This window comes from Gobius niger (genome assembly GCF_951799975.1).
Source record: "Gobius niger genome assembly, chromosome: 1".
Lineage (NCBI taxonomy): Eukaryota > Metazoa > Chordata > Actinopteri > Gobiiformes > Gobiidae > Gobius > Gobius niger.
The window spans coordinates 11,518,808-11,540,075 of record NC_136852.1 but is presented as its reverse complement, the minus strand read 5'-3'; the positions used below and the strand labels follow the sequence as shown (position 1 = coordinate 11,540,075).

The following is a 21,268-nucleotide window of genomic DNA, read 5'->3' as shown; positions in this document are numbered from 1 at the left end:
GCGGAAGTCGTGACGTCACACTTAACAAACGTATTGTTTAACTGTACCCAGCCCTAATCATGCACATACAACACTGGCAATTCAAGAAAATGGTGCTTTACTTGTCGAGCAAACTTGCCTATACCCCTGACATAAAGCCTCTGACTTAGATACAACCTTTTTCATTGTTTTGGGTTTATATTCCTATGTGGAGCTCTATAAATACTCATTGGACATCTATAGGAATCCTTGCACCACGTTTTTATTATTTGACAGCTCAGCACAAGTTATGTAACAAACAACAAAATGCTTTCTCACAAAATCCAAGAGCTCGTGTCGCTGGGTCGCATATGCTTCGACTTGCGTGTTGAACTAGGCAGAATGCTGAAAAATAAGATGTTTAATTCATGCCACAACATCTAATTTATCCATCGCACTCCCTCCATACACAATTTAAAGGTTACTGCATTAAACCTTTAAATATAGCAGTGCTGTATAAATCAGAAGGCTGAATCTTGGACAAAAAGTATCCTCACTGTTCAATCCTTTTAGGAAGTTTAACGACTCCTTTTGCTGTGTCATCCTGCTTTTTTTGTAGGAAGCGGTTTTTTTTTTCTCTACTCAAAAGAGGTCACTGAATTGTTGGTGTCAGCGCTATTATGTATTTTAGATGAAAACAAACATGAACAAGCTTCAATTAATGATATCCGCTTCACAGCAAAGTGTGCAGCACAGAGAACCTGGAAATAGAACCTTCTTTGCTCAGCATTTTCCACATCTTTTACACCAGCTATAACAGCGCGCCCTTACTCACCGTATTACACCATTTTGATAAGGCTCTGCGTACAAGGTTTGCTCATAAACAACATTAGGCCTCTGTCAACATGAGAAAATGAAAAATGCAGAGGAAATCTTGGATCAAGGTGAATTGGCAAAAGTCCTTGGTGTTATTAAAACGGCGTTTGACTACTCAACAGCTGCCGTGTTTTTGTGTTGATGCAGCATAACGACGAAGCATAAACACGAGAGCCAGAATGGTTGTAAAAGGGGTGATGTATAAGATAAGATAGAACTTTATTGATCACACACAATGGTGAAATGTACTCGTTACATCAGCTCCCAAGAACATTCAGGGGTAAATAGGAAAATAAGATTATAATATATTCAAAGTCAAAGTTCAAAGGCAAACTCAGCCATAGAGTCATAAGAGAGATCAAGTGTGCAGGTTTATTTGACATAAGCATATTTCTTTATTAAGGATCCCCATTAGTCTTTACCAAAGCAAAGACTACTCTTCCCATTCTCATTTTAAAGACATTACAAAGTCAAGGCGTAATTTACACAACACACATCAACAATACAGACACATTCAATTCAATAATTGAGGTAAGACATTAGAAAACAAGTCAGGTGCAATACAATATGCATGTTCCACCCATGTCCTAATGTGTAGAATGAGCTCAGATCTATTCACCACAACTGCCTCTAAAATCCTGCACTGTCACTCAAAAAGTTGTTAATTCGGGTCCAAAGTGCCGTCATGCACGAGGTGGCAGTAGTGAGCATAAAATGACTAACTTGCATCTAGCCCCCTTAAGCTCAGAACAGGTCTGAGCTCATTCTACATATTAGGACATGGCTGGAACATGTAGGGGGAGGAAATACTTAGTTTTAACATTTTTAAACTCTGTATAGTCCCTTTAATATAGAAGATGCAGTTACGCGTAAGACCTGAGGTGGCAGTAGTTAGCATAAAATGACCAACTTGCATCTAGTCTCTTTAAGTCAGGTTATTTTTTGACTGATTACATATTTCTTCAGATTTATCTCAAAAGAAACATTACTTATTCCCTTAATTTCCTGAGGCAGCACATTCCAGTGTGACATGGCTCGGTTTATAAATGTGCATAATATGTAGCATGATGAGAGGAAAGGACATTCAATGCTCCAGATTTCTCTAATATACGCTGTTATACGTGAATCGTTTTGTAAATTGTTGCGCAGATTAGCAGCATCGCTTCCTTCAGTCAATATAACTTAAAATGTCTCAAATTGAGCGTAATAATTTAAGTTAAGTTAAGGAGTTTCTGACGAGCCAGTTAATTTATGTGCTTTTGGGGAAAGGAAATGGCTCTTATCCTATTGGCAGTTTTACTTTCTTATTCCAAACAAGATCAACTTAGAACCAGTCTGACATGTCATCTAACCAGCAAAGTAAATTTGGTCCGATCAAGAAATAAGTCTAAATTAGTCATTTAAACCCATGCTTGATATTCACTTTTTGTAGTGTAACCATCACGAGTATGGATTGACTGTATAATGCATTAAAATGTACTTGCTTATATAAAGCTGATGCATTATCTTAATCTGTATTGAATTTTAGCAATATTGTTAGTTATGGAGTTGCCACAGCAAAACCGATCTTTTCATTTTTGCATGTTGTCCCTAACCAGCCAGTGAGCACTCAGGCGAAGTTTGAAACGACTCTCCCCCAGCTGGTGGATGAATACTAGAAGATTTCATACCTAGTAAAACCTTATATGGACGGATTTAAATACTTTTTTTTGCACTGCCTAAGTAATTGCATTGTTTTGCGATCTGCTATATTTGCAACCACTGAAATAGCGAGTTCAATGAGATTCTGGTTTGATTGCGATTAACTGTGGACTAATGAAACCTCTTCACTCTGCACCACTTTTGCCCCACATTCTTACTTTTGAAAATAATCCAGTGCAGCCTATATATCATGTGCTCCCAAAAACAGCACATGACTGGAGTCGGGGCAGCTGCTGAGTCTCCCCCTGGGGCGACAGTGGACACTGCACTCTCGTTTCACCTGCTGTACAACGAGCCTGTCCACTCACTTATTATTTTGGTGACTGCCCGGAGCGCGACTGTCACTCCGCGAGTCCGCTAAGTGAAAAACCCCGGACAGCTGTAGTGATCGACCGTGTCGGATGTATCTGATACTGCAATTTACCTGTGAATGCCAGCGTGACCCAGAAAATGTGGGGTCGCTTTTTTTTTACCTGCCCTGAAAATTGTACAATAATCGTGTGGCATTTTTGTGTTGAATATTGTTTATGTTCTTATTCTTATTACATGTATATACAGAATGACCTGCTAACTTTGCTATTTCACATTAATTCATTAATACGTGCTGTTTTAAAGTAAGAATGTGTTCAATTAAAGCAGGCACCAAGGAACTCATGCCCCTAGAGGCCATAAGCACCACTGCAGATGTCGTAGCATGTTGCCTTTTTTTACTCATTAATTGTCCGTGAGAGTAAATACTACGCCATAAGCACCACTGCAGATGTCGTAGCATGTTGCCTTTTTTTACTCATTAATTGTCCGTGAGAGTAAATACTACACTGACAGAAAAGACAAAGGGAGAGGGATATTGTACATCAATTTTTTTTTTCATTCAAACTTGGCTCTAAATACTGTTTAAGTGGCGCTAGCCCGAAATTAGCTTTGCCTGTTAGCTTCTTCTTCATGATTCCATTAGTGTGTATTAGTGGTTCGGACACGTAGGCAGGAAAGTTGCAATTGTGGTTTTCTGGCCAGAGACACCAGGGGAGATGAAAGACCCCCCATCATCCCATTAACACTTGTATTACTCCCAAAGGGACAACGGAAAGGATTAATTAAGGTAAACAAGTTACTTAGTACTGCTTTAAGTATCAATATCATTCTTGTTTGTGTCTTGAAATCATCTTGGGACTTCCCTCGTAGAGTCCCAAGTGTATCCCTTGCTTCAAGGGTGTTATTATTATTTAGAAAGGATCAATCAAACTACTACTCTTTAATAGTAACAATGGTGGAGCTCGATTGCATTTCAGAATCATTTATATACATGCGTTTCCAGTGACATTACGCATAGTTCCGGTGGCCATTTTGAATACCGAAGTAGCATAATGCAGTACTACAACATGTAGCAATATCTCTACTCAGGATATAAAAGAAAGACAACTGATTGACCGTGGCATTTGTATTTACTCGTAATCATTGCACAGACGTAGCAGCTCTGCCTGTCGAGCTACAGCAGGATTTACTAAAGATCTGCTTTACTCTGAAGTATGAAGGTTAAACAAGCACATCAGAGAGAAAAAAAAGTAAACCTTTCTCTGTGATTTTGTCAGTGTGTTTCAGGGTTTTCCCTTGGAGAGTGCAGAGCTGAGCAGTTGAAGCAAAATGCTAACCGGTAGCAACATCTTAAACACTGACTCACTGGTTTCTTCACATAAACGTGCATCTCTGGGGCCGTGTTTTTACTGTTTTCTTCTTGAACAATGATTACGAGTAATTAAAAATGCCACTGTCAATCAGTTGTCTTCTTTTATATCCTGAGTAGAGATATTGTTACATGTTGTAGTACTGCATAATGCTACTTCGGCATCAAAATGGCCGCCATAACAACAAAAGTCACATGACTGAAAAGCATGTATAGGGGTTATATTTCTTTTTCAGAGGTACATATGTTTTAGATACTTATTTAAAGTGGAGATGTGAGGCCTGTGTTGTCATTTCAAACACTTCAAAGACAATTGCAGTTTAATTATCAATCAATCAGTCAATGGTTTAGTATAGCCCAGTATCACAAAAGGAGTTGCCTCACCGGACTGTCCAAACATTAAAGCAATGAAACAAAACAGTAAAGAAGATGTAAAGTTCAAGCAGATGAAGTTCCCAGGCAAACATAATGTCCAAAATATTTGACAATAAAGCTGATTGACTTGAATGAATCTGAAACAGTGCTGCACAAAGCTAAACTAATTGAAATACATTTTATTAGCAGCACTCATGGATTCGTGCTCCAACTCGTTTTACCAACACGGTGATGCATTTTGCTTCTGTTGTTGTTTTTGTTCTAATTACGGCCTGATGAGCAGCCTAACGATGCTCTTGTGCAACATGATCCTGCGCCACGCTGGGTCCTCTCGGCGGGGGATTTGGCCTCTAATTTTCAGCCCGGGGCGAGAACATGAAACGGCCTGGCATCATCAGAGTCGAACACCTTGTGGCCATTTTGGACCGGAGGATTTTCTCTTGATAGCTGTTATCTTTGGAGCCACGCTGGCAGCTTGGCTCAGTCAGTGGATTCATCATTTATGCGCAAAACGAACTGTTTAAATAAATATGGGAGGCTTTGCATTGGTAATCAACAAAGAGCCAGTAGGCCTGACAGCTTCATCAGTGTTTTTTTAGTTTGACGACTAAACAGTTGATATGTCAGGATACACAATTCTGCAATTCAGAAATATACAGTGTTTTAATCTCCTGTATTTGCCATCTCAAAGCAGCACTGTACTAATGCAAAATAAAATATTTCTCTTCTATTCTCAGAGAACTGGAGCTACAGCTAGATAAGTTGAAGTTTATGACTGGCTTTACGTTTATTAGGCTATTCAAAATCATGTTCAATTTTACACCATGCGGCTCATTGACTAACAGTCTACGATGTAAGTGTTGAGCTGTTTTATGGTCCTTTAAACAGGTTGGATGACTTTGATAAAATAGGTGCCTCATTGTAAGCTTGACAAAGTTTTACAGTTGTTGCGCCGCTTAAATCATGTGCTATCATCAAAGTGGAAAGACTGCTTTCTAGAGTCCATTCTGTGTCATTTCCTGCTCTGTTAATTGTTAGGGATTTAAGGCAATTGACTGTTAATGGGAGCCAAATCTTTGGACTTTGTTCAGGTCAGAGTTGTAACAATCACTTGAGTCAGTTATGTAGACTGACCTGCAGAGCCACCTTAACCAATGGGCTAGCAGGGGCTGGAGCCCAGGGGCCTACCATAGTCAAGGGCTGATTCGTTGATTTTCAAGTCAATCACTTCACTTTGCGGCATGACTGACCGTATGCGATGATGTGGTACTTGGAGTAGGCCCGCCCTACCTGGCCCAGAGGGATGCATGTAGGAGTAGCAGGGTTAGGGTTTTTGTGGGGGTTAGGGTTAGGGTTATAGGTTAGTGTTAGGGTTAGGGTTTGCACTGAGGATGGTGGGGGCCTACAATTCTGTCTAAGCCCCGGGGCCTATGAGTACATTAAGGTAGGCCTGCTAACTTGTATATTATATGTAGAGTATTTTTTTATTAAGCTTGTATACTAATTATCACAAGATTGTATTAAAATCACCCAATCTTAGAGCGGGACTGGTTTTGCGTTTCAAATATGTGCATGCAAATGGGAAATGGGAAATGGACTCAACATAGCGCTTTTCTACCTTCATCAGGCCCAAAGCGCTTTACAGCAGGGGACCCAATCACACTCTAGTGTACGCAGACACTGGAGGCAAGAAGAGTGAAGTGTCTTGCCCAAGGACACAAACCCAGTGTGCATTTGCACCAAACTCCCTGCATTTATTAAATAATTTTAAAAATGAATATGCGGCACAAAGGAGGTCTGCGCTTCACAGGTAGAAGGCCCCGGGCTTGATCCCCTTTCTGTGTGGAGTTTGCATGTTCTCCCCATGTCTAGTTTGGTCTTACTAAAAACCATGTAGGATTAGTGAGAGCGTGTGTACGACTGTGGGACAATGTGTGGAATTTAGCCCATTATATATAAAAAATAATAGAATGAAATAAAATCAGAGCTGTCCTTCACATTTTCAGAGCTCAGAAATCATGACAGGACCTGTGCTCAAAGTGTGTCCATACTGCAGAGCTGGTTTGCTGTTTACTTACTTACTGTTTCTCTTTCCCCCTGTTGTCTGCAAAGAGCACATCAAAATCCAGAGCAACACAGCCCTCACTCATAAACAACAGCGTCGCGCCACCGTTTGTGACGTGGGTAATCTCCCATGATGCCGTCTCCTCTGTGCAGGGTACTGGTGGACGCCAATGGAGCTCCGGTGCTGTGGCGCGTCAGTGAAGATGGCTTCCTCCGCTCCTCCATCCTCAACGGCACCACTTTGTCCTTCCTTCAGGCGGCGGACGGGCTGGTGCTGCCCGACCTCCTGCTGCCGCTGGGACAGAACTACTTCCTCAGTAAGAAAGAAGAAAACAAACTGCACTAGCAAGACAAGGTGGTGGATTAGGACTGGGCAATAGGAAGAAAACCTGTGAGGATTGACAGCTGTATGGAATATTAAGATTCTGATATTGTACTACTTACTTTCTAGTAAAGTAGATTTCAGTTGCGTAAGCTATTGTTACTTTAAGCTTAGAGAGAGGCATCAGCGTTAGGGTCCCTAAAGTTCTAATCCACTCCCCTGCTTATTGTATAGATATTGTAGACATCTTGACATATCTTGACAAACATAATGAAGATCTTGTTTTATCCCAGAAGCATCAAAAAGAGGAATTAATCAATCGAAATTGCAGTCAGTGTAGATAGGATTCGACAAAGCATAAGGTAATGTGTGGACTAGTGAGAATCAGTAGGTTCTCTATTTTAGAAAAGGTTTGTTAAGAGCAGACATTCTCACCTGGTGCATCAGAGACGGGAATATTTTACTGAACGACAACAATTTCAACGACGAGAGACGAAAGCTTTGAATAAATACGAGTGATCGCGATGCCGTCACGCCCTGGAAATTAAATCAATAATAGCTTTAGACTCAAAAGGTTTTATTGTCAATTCATGTGAATAGAGATTTTTTTTCTTTCAAGTTCTTGGTGTGGGGCGGGAGGGTGATGGGTGAGGGGTGGAAGCACAAGGAGGGCAGGGACGGGAGTTCAGCTTCCTGATGGATAAAACTGTTCCTCAGTCGACTGGATTTCACAGTCTCCTCCCTGAAGGCATTACCCTGTGTGTGAGATATGTTCTTCCCTGAGCTTAGACGAGTTGATGCGTACCTGTCTGGTCTTTGTGTGTGCCCCCAGTTGCGCAAAAAGACCAAAGATGTTTTTAGCGTTGGCCTCTCCCAGTATATTCCTATAGAAGTGATGGAGCTGGTGAGGATGCTCTCTATAGTCCTTCTGTAGAAGTTGCACATCACTGAGGCTGGGACTCTGGCTCTTCTCAGCTTGCGGAGAAAGTAGAGACGCTGATTACTTTTCTTGACCACCGGTGATGTAGTGTGCATGGTCCAGGAGAGCTTCTCTGTGATGTGCAAACCCAGGAACTTAGTGGTGGTCACCCTCTCCACAGCAGCACCGTTGATTTTCAGAGGAGCATGCTGAACCCACACTCTGCGAAAGTCCACAACAATGTATTTTCTCTTGTGATAGGCAAAAACAGTGCATTGCATTCCTTGCGCTGTAAGCGATTTTATAAAGCAGGATTAGAGGCCAGTATGAATAAGCTGTTGCCTACCTTTCACCAAAAGTAAACAAGAACAGCGATCTTCAGGCAGAAGATGCAAGGTCCAATGAGCAAAGACACGTCTTTCCCCAAAAAGCGATTCATCCTGTCTGCAAAAGAAAAGTGACTATTCAGGCTAATAAAGAAACATTGTGCAGTCAAAAAAATACAGTATTTCACAGAGTTGAGTTTAGTCAATCACAGAATAACAACTAAAACTCTCAAATGAAAGCCAGTTGGAGTTTGTACATAAACTCCTTGATGATTCCAAGACGACTTCCTCATTATGAAAAATTGACAGAGATAAAAAGTTTGCCTTTAAACACTTTGTGAAAAAGATATTTATCATGTCTGCCTCATTTACCCAATCCATTCATTCTCCCAGCCTGAAATAAAAGCAATTAAAAACTAACTGCTCCCAATTATCTCAGTTTTTGTCATTAAACCGTTTGGCTCTGAGCTCGTGCCCCGCCACCAGAGAAAGGAACTTGATTGGGGACTAAAATAGCCGCAAAATTGCTCATTTACGAGTGAGCCAAAACATCAGTGGATTAATGAATTTCAATCAAGTGTATTTACTGTGTTTATTTACTCCGTTTGTTCCTGACTCGTCTACAGGGAGCGCTGCCTTGCATTAGCATCCGAGTCAAAAGATTGTATTAGCATTTTGCAAATAGGGAAATATTAATGGAAGGCCCGTGCACGTCGTCACTTCCTAAAGAGCGCATTGATTCGTATTGAGAAACAGGGACAGGACTGGTAAAATCAAAATGGCTAATATCTCAGTAGTTACCGGGCCGAACCACGTGAAACAAAAAGTGCCACAAGGTAAAATCTCTTCTCTGTCAGCACAAATGAACAAAGGTGACATATCTTTCCTCACTGTAGTAATAAACAGTGGCTTTACTCAATAAAACTGGTGCAATTCACTCTGTGCATAACTTCAAATCATAACAACGGCGCCCAAGAAGTGACTTCCTGTTTCGATCAGGCGCGCCAAAATAAAAGCACACAGCTCGTCTCATTGATTATTTCAGCAGATACTTAAACATTGCAAGAATATAATTAAATACACACATTTTAAGTGCTTTGTCTGTTAATAGTTACGAACTTGAACTAATGAAAAAGATGGTGCTTTTATTTTGTTGTGCTGGATCGAAACAGGAAGTCACTTCTTGGGCGCCGTTGTTATGATTTGAAGTTATGCACAGAGTCAATTGTTGTTTGAAAGGACTTTAAAATACAAGATTAAGGTGAGAGATTTTGTGGATTTGTTCATTGTAGTGAAGGATTTCAAGGTCATCAACTGGACTGGGTTGTCAGATGAAGAGGTTTCAGCTTCTCTCCTCCTTCTTCTCTCTCATAAGTCAGATAAGAGGACAGTTTTATCACCACATCCTCAATTCTAACACCCCAGTCCAGTTGGTGACATTAAAATCCTTTGCTACAATAAAAAAAAAGAAGAGAAGAGAATTAATCACAAATATCGTGAATGGAACTTACAGTATCAGTGTAAAACCACTTTAAGTTAGAATTTTGGATAAACCCTTTAACATAAAAAAAATCCACTTTTTAAAGCTTTTCGCCATTGTTCTCCCAGTAAAAAACATACCTGGAGTTGTATGTTGAGCCACTCGCATATCTTTGAGTAATCTCAAGTTGTCTGTTCTTAGCAGAGTGGTGACAGCTCTCGAAAAGGTCCTCCTAAGGTCCTAAGTTTTCCAGGAAATGCGTTCCTCACCTCTCGATCTTTATACTCTCATCGCGAAGTAGAAGCACTCGCCATAGCTTCATTACAGCCACACACTGGTCGAGCGGTGCATTTTGGTTTCTTTATTGAAACAGCTGCACAGCAAAGCGGAGCAAGAGGAGGATGGATATTTTGTTTCAGCTGTTTTAGATCAATATTGCACTTTCTAACCAAGGATAGGATAGAGATAAAGATGTGTTTTTATCACATTTTTGAAAGCGTTTTTGTAGGGTTTTTTTGTGTCTTGTTTCTGTAGTACTTTTGTTGCTTTTTCATTGTTTTTTGTCGTTGCTGTTTTGTTGTGGTTTCGCCATGTTTTATTTTCACCTTTTTAGAAGCGTTTCTGTCATGTTTTTGTAGTGTTTTTATTGTTTTTTTCCTCGTTGCTGCTTTTTTGTTGGGGTTTTGTCCCTTTTTTATTGCATTATTGCTGCTTTTCTGGCATGTTTTTTTGTTGCTCTTTTGTTGCTTCTTTTACGCTTTTTTGTCACTTATTTTTTGCATTTTCATTCATTGTTTTCGATGCTATTTTGATGATTTTTTTTAGATTTGGGCCAAACTGGAGAAAATGTGCCCAGGTCAGGTGGGAATTAATCTATTTACTTTTATGTTTGTTTTTTGCCAGATTCAATAGAAATGTAGCATCACGATAACATTTAATTTATTTGACATGGATTCAACAGGTTTGATTTTGAGGTCCTGCTCTTTAATAAAAACAGATCAATAGAAAACTGTTACCATTGCAAGTTTTTACAAACGCCTTAGCAGAGGTCTCTACTCTTTTCCTTCTCATTGTTGCCATTTCCTTTCCCCCCCAACACACCTGGAACTGATCATCGCCGTCGCTCATCCTGTCTAATCCACTTCACGTTCCGACTCTCCGTTTTGACAAATAAATCGGCCGGGTGTTAAGAAGGGTAATTGGAGTCTCGGATTTTGATTGAAAGCTTGTCCGACCTCGACGCGGGGTTTTAACATACCCGACGCTCGTTCCACCCGGCTGCTCGTCTGGTCACCTTGGCTCGGCCTCGTGTGGAGTCAGAATGAGCTGGGAGGGGACGGGGTGGGAGATCTGACGGGGACACTTTGACATTGGGGAGAGGAATCGGAAAGGAGGAGGGATAATGGAGAAACGGCCTGATAAGTGCTACAACGCCGTAAGAGGATTAGAAGGCGCGGTAGAGGTCATACCGCAAATAAAACGGGAGAAATGATTGTCTTTGGTGCAATTTTGTTTCACTTATTCAATCAGTTTCTTTGACGTCACTGCTGACACTACATTGGCCGATTAAGGCGCTGCTGCGATTGAGTTTGACAAGGTGCCTCCCGATTGGTCCGTGAGATTGCAAAGTCATTTGGACGCGCGAGGCTTATTGGCTGAGATAGGCCTCCCTAAAAATGGCGTGCAGTGATTTTTATGTGGCTATTTTTAGCTGCTAGTGTCAGATTTGATTGAAGATAGTCCGGAAGGCCACGGGAAGAAAAGGCAGGCTCTGTTGGTCATGTAACAGCGCTTCTTCTTGGCTCTGTGTGGAAACAAGTTTGAGATCTTTTTAGTGAGGATTTTTTACTAATGATCCGACACGTGTGCTGTGAGAATATGTTGTTATTCATCAGGTGTGACGTTTAAATATAGAAACTGATTTATATAGGTCTTCATCTGCTGCGATACATCAGACAGTCTTTCGTCCTACATTTTAGACCTGGTTTAGTTCTATTTTAAACCTAAAGTTGTCCATTTATAGACACAGTTACAGCAGGTGGAAGAGGCTGCAATATTTCATCATGATGCTTCAGAAGTGTGAGAAACACTGGTCTAACGGCATTCTTGGAAAATTAAAAGAGCTTTAGGTGGTGGTTTGATGTTTGATGATTTTGAATGAATACTAAAGTTTCAAAATAGATAAACACACGTTTTTAAAGTCAGTGACAACAACAGAGGAAATCAAAAAGAGAATTGATATGACAGCGTAGATCTGTAATAAGAGGTCAAGTCAATTTAAAGATAGGGACAACATAATTCAGCCAGAAGGAAGGTTGTCTTTACACAGAACACCGCTAAAAGTTATCTTTAAAGGCTTTCTGTTCCAACATCTAATAGAGACGAACTCTAACAGAAGAAGAACTGACTAAAATCTGAAAATAATCGGTGTCCTTCTATAAAATACGTTGTGTCCTGCCCGGTAGGAACAGTTGAGAAAAAAAACTCTATTTGTTAGTGTGATGAGATTTATTTTCTTCATTTAAGTGTAAAACTGGCAGAGAAAATAGTGACTCAATTCAAGGGCAAACGTACTCTTCTTTGCAGGAACTTGCAGGAACACCGTTTTTTCTTACCTGAGCTTAGACAAGTTGATACGTACCTCTCTGGTCTTTGTGCGTGCCTGTGGAAGAGCTTGGTATCAACTTCACACCCATTTGGAGCTATAGGAATATGCTGGGAGAGGCCAAATGCTAACAACACCTTTGGTCTTTTGAGGACTGAGGGCACACACAAAGACCAGACAGGTATGAATCAACTCATCTAAGCTCAGGCAAGAACATATCTCAGTATGTAAAAACAGTGGCCTGTTCCTTTAAGTTAGCATTTGACTTTTTACAGTAAGCTGAAAAACAATATAGTAGAATGGCTGTTCCTGTTTTTGTTTAACCCAATAGAGTGAAATCCATTTTGCCCCCCTCCCTGTCAGTATGTTCTGTTCCAATCCAGAAATACCGTAGTATCGATGCTAAGAAAACAAATAACCTGGTGCAGGTATAAACATTCCCGTCCTGCACTGCTCCCTGAAAGTTGTGCCGATAAACTCCTCCTCGCAAAGAAATGAGATGCACTAAGATAGGATTAGGAACGATTTTCGACCACATGCCAAAAAATTAAACTTAACTCGCTTTCTCTGCTGCAAATGTAAATGCACTATTGATTTCCTGATAATATTGTAAACTGGAACTATTGTCGCCTTTAACTCAACATCACAGCCTAAGTTTGCCCCTGACTCTGTTGACCACGACAACCACGACACATCTGCCTTGAAATTGCTCTTCATCACGGCTAATATACCTGTCGGTTGCAGGTGTGTTGCGTGTGGGCGCCCCCACAGCCCCGGAGGTCACACTGCGGTTGAACCTGACAGTGAAGGCCAGCAGCTGCGTGGAGCCTGGGAGCAGCTTCAGCGACCCGCAGTGCTCCGGCAAGGGCAGGTGCATCACACAGCCCTCGGAGGTGAGTCACTAAACTACAGCGTCTTCCCTGAAAACTATAGCCACTTGTTATTTATCTGTACGGAGTAGCTGACAGTAAAAAATGGAGCTAAGACTATTTCAGCACTTGATCATTACTCACTGAAAAACCAGTAGCTGTGAGAAACAATGGTATTATGGCAAGATGATGAAATACTCTGAAACGATGCAACTTATTTAACTTTTCTGTTGCTGTAGTGAGCGCGCATGCAAACTACTTAGGTACAGAGAGAAGACAAAGTGCCTCGTCATTGCCTTCAGTGTCGTAATGTAACCACAGAGTAAAAATCAGCGTAGAGGATGTGTAAACAGAGTGCAATGTTCTGAGCGCATCAGAAAACATACCAAACTTTTAAGCAGAACTGTAAGTGCGTAGTAGGAACAGTCGAAAGTTTGGAGACGGGGAAGAAGTCGGGAGCAGCTTTGTGCAAGCAGATTAGAGAGACTATGACCTAAGAGGCTCTGTAGATGTATTAAAAGACGAAGTTGCATATAGTGGAGCCGATATTTGGGTTTTTAGGCAATCGGAGGATCGAATGCCGAATAAAAGCCGACATCTCCGGAACCGAAAGTGATAGAGACTTCACATTTTTTGGTGGTGCTCAAGCTTTTTGTTGAAATGACACACGCCTGAAATGGTACTTTTCACAAGAAGTTTCATAATACTACACTATAGTAACCTCAAAAACATTTTTTTTATTGTGGGAAAGAGCTGGTTTTAAGGTTCCTGTACTAAATAAAGGTGTGGGGCATGGGTTAAAACTCTGCTAAATACACTCCATTGAAATTGTCACTGCATTGACCACCAATCTGAAGAATATCAACATCTATCAACAATCAATAAAGCTGCCATGAGTATTTTTGTTTTGTAATCTGTTGATTTTTGTCTTTCAAACGTGCTCCCTCTGAAGTACCTACTAAACAGGAATGTCCTGAAAAGAAATCAGCCTTAAAGCAGTACTAAGTAACTTATTTACCTTAATAAATCCTTTCCGTTGTCCCTGTGGGGGTAATACAAGTGTTTATGGGATGATTGGAGGGTCTTTCATCTCCCCCTGGTGTCTCTGGCCAGAAAACCATGTTTGCAACTTGACTGCCCCCGGTGCGGAGAAAGCAATACACACTAATGTAATCACGAAGAAGAAGCTAACATGCTAACGAGCAAAGCTAACTGCGGGCTAGTGTCACTTTAAACAGTATTTACAGCCAAGTTTGAGTGAAAAAAAATATTTCTATGTATAATTGGTTGCACAGTAACCCTCTCTCCCTTCGCCTTTCCTGTCAGCGTAGTATTTACTCTCCAAGACAATTAATAAATTAAAAAATCGTAACTTGCTACTACACCTGCAGTTGCGCTTATGGCCTCTAGGGGGAAGAGTTACTTAGTACTGCTTTAATAAAGCGCCCCCTGCTGTCACAGTTCAACACTGACACATTTTACAGTTTAGAAGCATCACACACAGGATTATAGACGAGACATTTGGAAAAATCGTCGAAAAATATCGGCCGTGCAGATCAGCATCAGCCAATAAAAGTCCCTAAAAACTGGCATTGGGCTTAGAAAAACCCATATCTTTAATAGTAATACTGTAAGTGGAGCAACATTCATAGCTCTTTTCCACCGTGCTGGTTCTGGGCCAGTTCCAGTTTCAGAACCGGTTCTTTTATTCTATTCTTTATTCTTTATTCTGTCAGCAGCTGGGGGCGTGGCTCTCTCCTCCAACAAACAATCAATATTAGTTAGTTTGTGCTTATAACTTCCTGGAGAAGCCAAAACAGTCTCTGTGGAGGAAACTGTTGTTTTGCTTTATGCTCTTTAGCTAAAACAAGAGTTAGAAAGAAGAAATCAAAATGTTAACGGCTGCTGTGACTGAAACATAAACTTATTTTTCTGTATTTTATAACCAGAAGTGGCTGTAGTAAGATGTTACTATCCATTTTTGATGTTGACTTCCCAAAGCGTTGCTATGACAATAGGCACAGCTCTCATTTTGGTGGAAAACCAAGTCAGTATGGAACCAACCCGGCACCAGAACCAGCTCTGAACCAGCTCTGAACCAGCTCTGAACCAGCCCAGAACCAACACCTTGCTGGAAAAGCCCTATCTGTCTGGTGGTGTCAGCAATGTATTCCCAACCAAAAGATTCTGAGTTTGAATCTCACATGGAAAGTTTAGGCTGCAGCATATTTTTTCTTTTGAATTTATAGATCCTGACATTTCCAAATAAAAAAAGTGTAGATTTCACTACTTCGCTTCACAATTACTGGTTCTGCCCCATGTTTTTAGTTGGTTCTTCTTTTCTCAGCAGTGTCATGTTTGTGCATTTATGCTCCAGATAAAGATAATTAAAGCAAGTGTTAATAACAAATCATTTCAGTAACTGATTAATCACGATTAGTAACATTAGCAGACAGCTTTAGCATAAAAAGAGTAATCACTGAATGGGAATCCAATGTTAAGCATACATGTGTTTCTTTGTGTCGATTTGGGGGATAGTCGTAACGGCAGCAGTTGTGACGCCTCTGGACCAGCAAATCAAAAGACGTTTCATTACAAAACGACTCATTTTTATTTTTATCATTGACTCTTGACCTGACGCGTGTTTTCTTTGTTCTGCTCAGAGCACTTTCTTCTGTGACTGCGACGACAGCTACACCGGCATCTTCTGCGAGGAGTTCGACGCCTGCCACCACAGGCCGTGTCGAAACAACGCCACCTGCTCCGACGTGAGACAGGGGGCCCAGGGGCGCAACTTCACCTGCTCCTGCCCCCCAGGTGTGTTCCCCTATCAACACCAAAGAGATCAATTTGTAATGTTTGCATTTTTATTCTGTGGCCTAGTGCGTTTAAGATCCACATTTGGTTGATGCCAAAGCCTGGTTAATTATTATTCCTGTACAAACCTTTTAAGATTTTACTTCAGAAAATCAAAAGTGCCGCATCTGAGACAAATGCTAAGGTTAAGTTTCCTGTTTTTCTGGGGTCAGAAACGCAACTTGTCGTCACTAAAACTCCTCTTTTGATTTGTTAATGATGGAGAAACCACATAAATTAATTTCCAAAATGCGTGTTTGGTCACTTTGTGCATGCACAGCTGTTGGGACATCATTGTAAATGAGCCAGAACTGTAAAAATATTTGTGTGAGGCGAAAAGCATCTTAATTATTAATTATGCTATGTGGCCATACCATCATTCAATAAATAAATAAATTGGCTTATCGCAACACATCGCTAATGCTAGCACAGCTAATGCTAACACAGCTAATGCTAGTGCTAATGTCCACAGCAGCTTATAAATCCTCTGACTGAGGAGGGAGACTTACCTTAGCAGTGCTTCCATGTCGCATTTAGAGTAGAAGAGTTGTCTGAACTCAAGTAGAATCGAGTCAAACAGCTGTAATCGGGAGCTCACATGGATACCTATGCACAGACAAAAGGAGGTAGTTCAGCACTCCTGAATACAGCTGCCAGTCTGACTCTCCGGATGGGCAAGGAACGTGCTTCTCTATGGTCCGTATGGTGGGGAGCTGACATTGCTGTAATACCAACCCCTGGTGGCCAGGGGCGACTCCAAGAGACTGGGAAGCATTGATCCTAATGAGACTTCCGACCTCCCAAGAACGGCTTAAAAGCCTGGCTCCAAAGAGTTTTTCTTTTTCTAAAAATCGCTATGACCCATATGACAACGCTGGGGTAGGTGAACTATTTTTAACCATGCTGGTTTTTGTTTATCAGCCAGAAAATTGGAAGCATTTTCAGTGCTCCAGAGCCTGTTAATCAAGCTCTTCCCGCCTTTTTGCCCTTTTAAGGAACAGGCTGCGTCGGAGGAGTCTGAGCGGCCATTAAGGTTCACACAGGACTCAGGACCTTTTCTATGAATGGGGCTGAATAGGTATTAATCTATCTCCAAATACTATATCTATGGACTCTCCTCTAAAGGCCACATGTGTGCACAGCAAATGTAAGTCTTTCCTAAAAATAATGACGTTTTGTCTAGGTGCAGACCCTCATAAGCTGCTGTGGACGCTAGTTCTAGCTGCGTTAGCATTAGCAATGTGTTGCGATTAGCCTATTTATTTATTGAATGATGGTATGTCCGCATAGCATGACCTAATATGATAATTAAGATGGTTTTAGACTGTGATTTCGCCTCACACAAATATTTAGCATTTAGCATTAGCATTAGCAATGTGTTGCGGTTAGCCTATTTATTTATTATTAAGTCATGACTGTACTACAGAGCTGGTATGGCTTTACAGCATGACCCAATATGATCAATTGAGATGCTTTTAGACTGTGATTCACACAAATATTTCTACAGTTGTAGCTCATCCCAACCACGTCCCAATGTCCGATCGTTCAAACTTGTTTTAGGCTTGCTGCGCATGTGCAAGTGGGCCAACATGTATTTCGGGAATGAGGAATTACATACATGAAATCCACATCCCGTACATTTAGATAGGGATCGGCTTCATCTTTCATTTATCTGTGGTTTGAACTTTCGATGACGCAAATATCTGTCAACTAGTATTATTAGTAATATATAGCCAAGACCGCCTCTCTGATTCCAGTGTGTCAGCACAAGGTTTGAAAGCCTTGCTCTCCCCAGTGGAACTCATCATTAACATATCTGAGGCCTCGGTGCGCTCTTCGTTAGGCAGATCAGAGCGGCGTGAGGGTAGAAATGTGTGGCGCTCTGTTTGGGAACAAAAGTGGGTCGCACCTTTGATATTTTCAGATGCATTTCATGGCAGCCACTCCGGATGAGGGCCTTGGAGAGCTAAATGTCAGCCATGTCTATTGCTTCCATTTAGTGAATGAAAGGTTAAAAACTGGCCCATACAAAAACAAAAAAGGGAAACTGAAAGAGATATTTCAAGTGATTTTTTTATGAATCAACCTCATTATCTACTTGAAAAGAAGCAGATGGTCAGATCCGTTACCATTCAGGCGAAGATGAGGCACTTGCTGAAGAGAAAATTCAATATTAATTGGATCAAGCACCAGCCAGAACCATATCAAACATCTTTCGACAACACTGCGCTGTTTTAGAGTCTGTTAAAATGTTTGTTGAATTCACCGACCGTCCACTAACCACGTAGCTATATTCCTGGTTTGCCGTAGATTTAGCCTCACAATTTATAGCAGAGATTACAATGGCTTTGGGAAGACACGGTGGTGCAGCAGTTAGTGCTCGTGCCTCACAGCAAGAAGGTCCGGAGTTCGATTCCCACCTGGACACCTTTCTGTGTGGAGTTTGCATTTTCTCCCCGTGTCTCTGTAGGTTTCCTCCGGGCACTCCGGTTTGCCCTATCTCTAAAAACATGTACAAAAGGTACCCTTCTGAGGCCAGGACTCCCCTGTAGAAGAGGTTCTTAATCTCAGTGGGACTTTCCTTATTTAAAGGTGCATTTCGCAGTATTTTATGCTGGGGAAAAAGTTTGTATTAGTGCATATTTTACCTTTGACCTAATGTAATGCTTTTGAATACCCTTTTAGTGCCAAATACAATATATTGGAAGCCGCATATGCAACAGATTTATGCGTTGGTTTATTATTTCTAAAGACTTTAATGACTAGACGAATGACGGGAAAGCAAACTGGACACAACAGGTTGCCCCTGAGCAAGGTTTGTGTAAATGTCCTTCCTTTCAAAGAAGTGTGGAATTAATTACTGTTGGATGTTTTTTATTGTCATTGTAGGCTTTCATTTTATAGAATGACTCCAATTTTAATGAATGACTTCAAAAGCAAGAAAGGAAGCAAATAAAGGAAGGGATTTGGTGACATGGTAGAAAAAGAAAATTACAATTATCTTAGAGACTTTTTTTTTAACCTTTATTTAAAGGTGCATAATGCAACATTTTATGCGAAAATATAAGTTTATGTTAGTGCATATTTGTAGTGACCTTGTAGTGGCCCAGTAGCTGTATGGGTGGTCAGCATGGCGCCTTTACTTTCCATCACAGTGGTCTGTAGGATGCTTCAGGATCAATTATTTGGAAGGTTTGCAAGGTTTCCACTGTTGATGGACCCTCTCATCAGAAAACCCACAAAACAATTGATCCTGGAGCGTCCTAGAAACCACTGTGGTTTCTGTACCACTCGTACAGCTGCTGGGTCACTACAAGGTCAAACATTCATTAACATAAACTTTTTTTTCCACATAAAATATTGCATAATGCACCTAAAGGTAAGGTAAAAATAAAGGCTCTATGATAATTGTGATTTTATTTTTCTACCATGTCATCCTATAAAATTAAAGCCTGAAATGACAATAAAAAAAATATCCAACAGTAATTAATTCCACACTTCTTTGAAAGTAATGACATTTACACAAACCTTGCTCTAGGGCAACCTGTTGTGTCTAAATTGCTTTCCCGTCATTCGTCTAGTCATTAAATGTTTTCAAGTCTTTAGAAATAATAAACCAACGCATAAATCTGTTGCATTTGTGACTTTCAATATATTGTATTTTGGCATTAAAAAGGTATTCAAAAGCATTACATTACAGCTCTAGACTTCACCGCATTAAATCCATTTTCCAGAGAGTCTGTTTTGTTTTGATCCCGGTCTACTCCTCCCTCATCATCATTAGCGCTGTTTTCATCCCTCGCTTTTGTGTTTTCAGGTTTTGAAGGCGAGCGTTGCCAGCTCTTGGTGGACCACTGCCTCTCCCAGCCCTGCAAGAACGGAGCCACATGTTTCAGCAGCTTGGCCGGGCCCAGGTGCTACTGTCCCGAAGGTATTACGAGCCAATCACCGCACCACGTTTACCGCTGCCAAAAATAAATGGTCTTTTTGCACCTCATGTAGCTGAATTTTAATGCCAGCGCTGCCAGTTATTCCGTTTGGAAACAGCTTGCCGCCAGCGTTTCATGGGCAAACACGTAAAAGTAGATGTGAAGATGTTGGGTCATTTTGAATGCACAGGCGGCTCGGGGGTGCTGGTGGCAGTGAATGCTGATAGAGGCTTTAAGGGAGCAGAAACAGCACAGAGGGTGTGTAGTGCGAGGAGATATGTTCAAGCGCTCGGTCAAACATGCACTGAATTAATATGTTACAAGCCACAACAGCCAGTTCAGACTGTACTATGAAGACATCTAATGTGAGAAGAGCAACTTCAGTTACTGCACTGATCATTAGGTAGATATAGAGCCTGAACAAAAAAAGAGTGTGGCATTTCAATAAGCTTCTGCAATGTCATAAGATCCAGTGTTGTGGTAACTTTTCACCAAGATCTTGTGTTGATGAGGGGAGAGTGTGACCCCTGCACAAAGCCTTCTCCAGCACATCCCAAAGATTCTCAGTGGGGTTAAAGCAGTACTAAGTAACGTGTTTACCTTAATAAATCCTTTTCGTAGTCCCTGTGGGGGTAATGCAAGTGTTTATGGGATGATTGGAGGGTCTTTCATCTCCCCCTGGTGTCTCTGGCCAGAAAACCATGCTTGCAACTTGCTTGCCCTGCCACCGGACCGGAGCCACCAATACACACTAATAAAATCACAAAGAAGAAGCTAACATGCTAACGGGCAAAATTAGCTGCGGGCTGGCGTCACTTTAAACAGTATTTACAGCCAAGTTTGAGTGAAAAAAAATATTTCCATTGTATAATTGGATGTACAATTCCTCTCTCTCTTCGTCTTTTCTGTCAGCGTAGTATTTACTCTCCGAGACAATTAATACGTTAAAAAATTGCAACTTGCTACGACACCTGCAGTTGCGCTTATGGCCTCTAGGGGCAAGAGTTACTTAGAACTGCTTTAAGACTTGACTTTCTGATGGTCGCCAATCTTCTGCTTTTTCTTATGTGGAATTAGCGGTATCTTGCAGACTCACTGGAGATTTAATTTTTTTTATCTCAGCTTTAACATTAGCTAATGTTAGCTACAGTAGCTTTGAAGCAGTACTAAGTAACTTGTTTACCTTAATAAATCCTTTCCGTAGTCCCTCTGGGGGTTATACAAGTGCTAATGGGATGATTGGAGGGTCTTTCATCTCCCCCTGGTGTCTCAAGCCAGAAATCCACAACTACAACTTTGCCTGCACT

The 21,268-nt window shown here is 41.0% G+C and overlaps 2 protein-coding genes across 2 annotated transcripts in view; both read left to right on the top strand.

Annotated features, from left to right (window-relative positions):
- Positions 1-21,268, top strand: part of pid1 (phosphotyrosine interaction domain containing 1) — a 262,313-nt gene that overhangs the window by 188,503 nt on the left and 52,542 nt on the right. The window lies entirely within an intron of this gene.
- dner (delta/notch-like EGF repeat containing) overlaps positions 1-21,268 on the top strand; it is a 104,371-nt gene that overhangs the window by 58,466 nt on the left and 24,637 nt on the right. The window contains exons 4-7 of the mRNA XM_079574075.1: positions 6,809-6,972; positions 13,052-13,200; positions 15,840-15,993; positions 19,850-19,963. Of these exons, the coding sequence (XP_079430201.1) occupies positions 6,809-6,972; positions 13,052-13,200; positions 15,840-15,993; positions 19,850-19,963 (581 nt within the window). The remainder of the gene's footprint in view (positions 1-6,808; positions 6,973-13,051; positions 13,201-15,839; positions 15,994-19,849; positions 19,964-21,268) is intronic.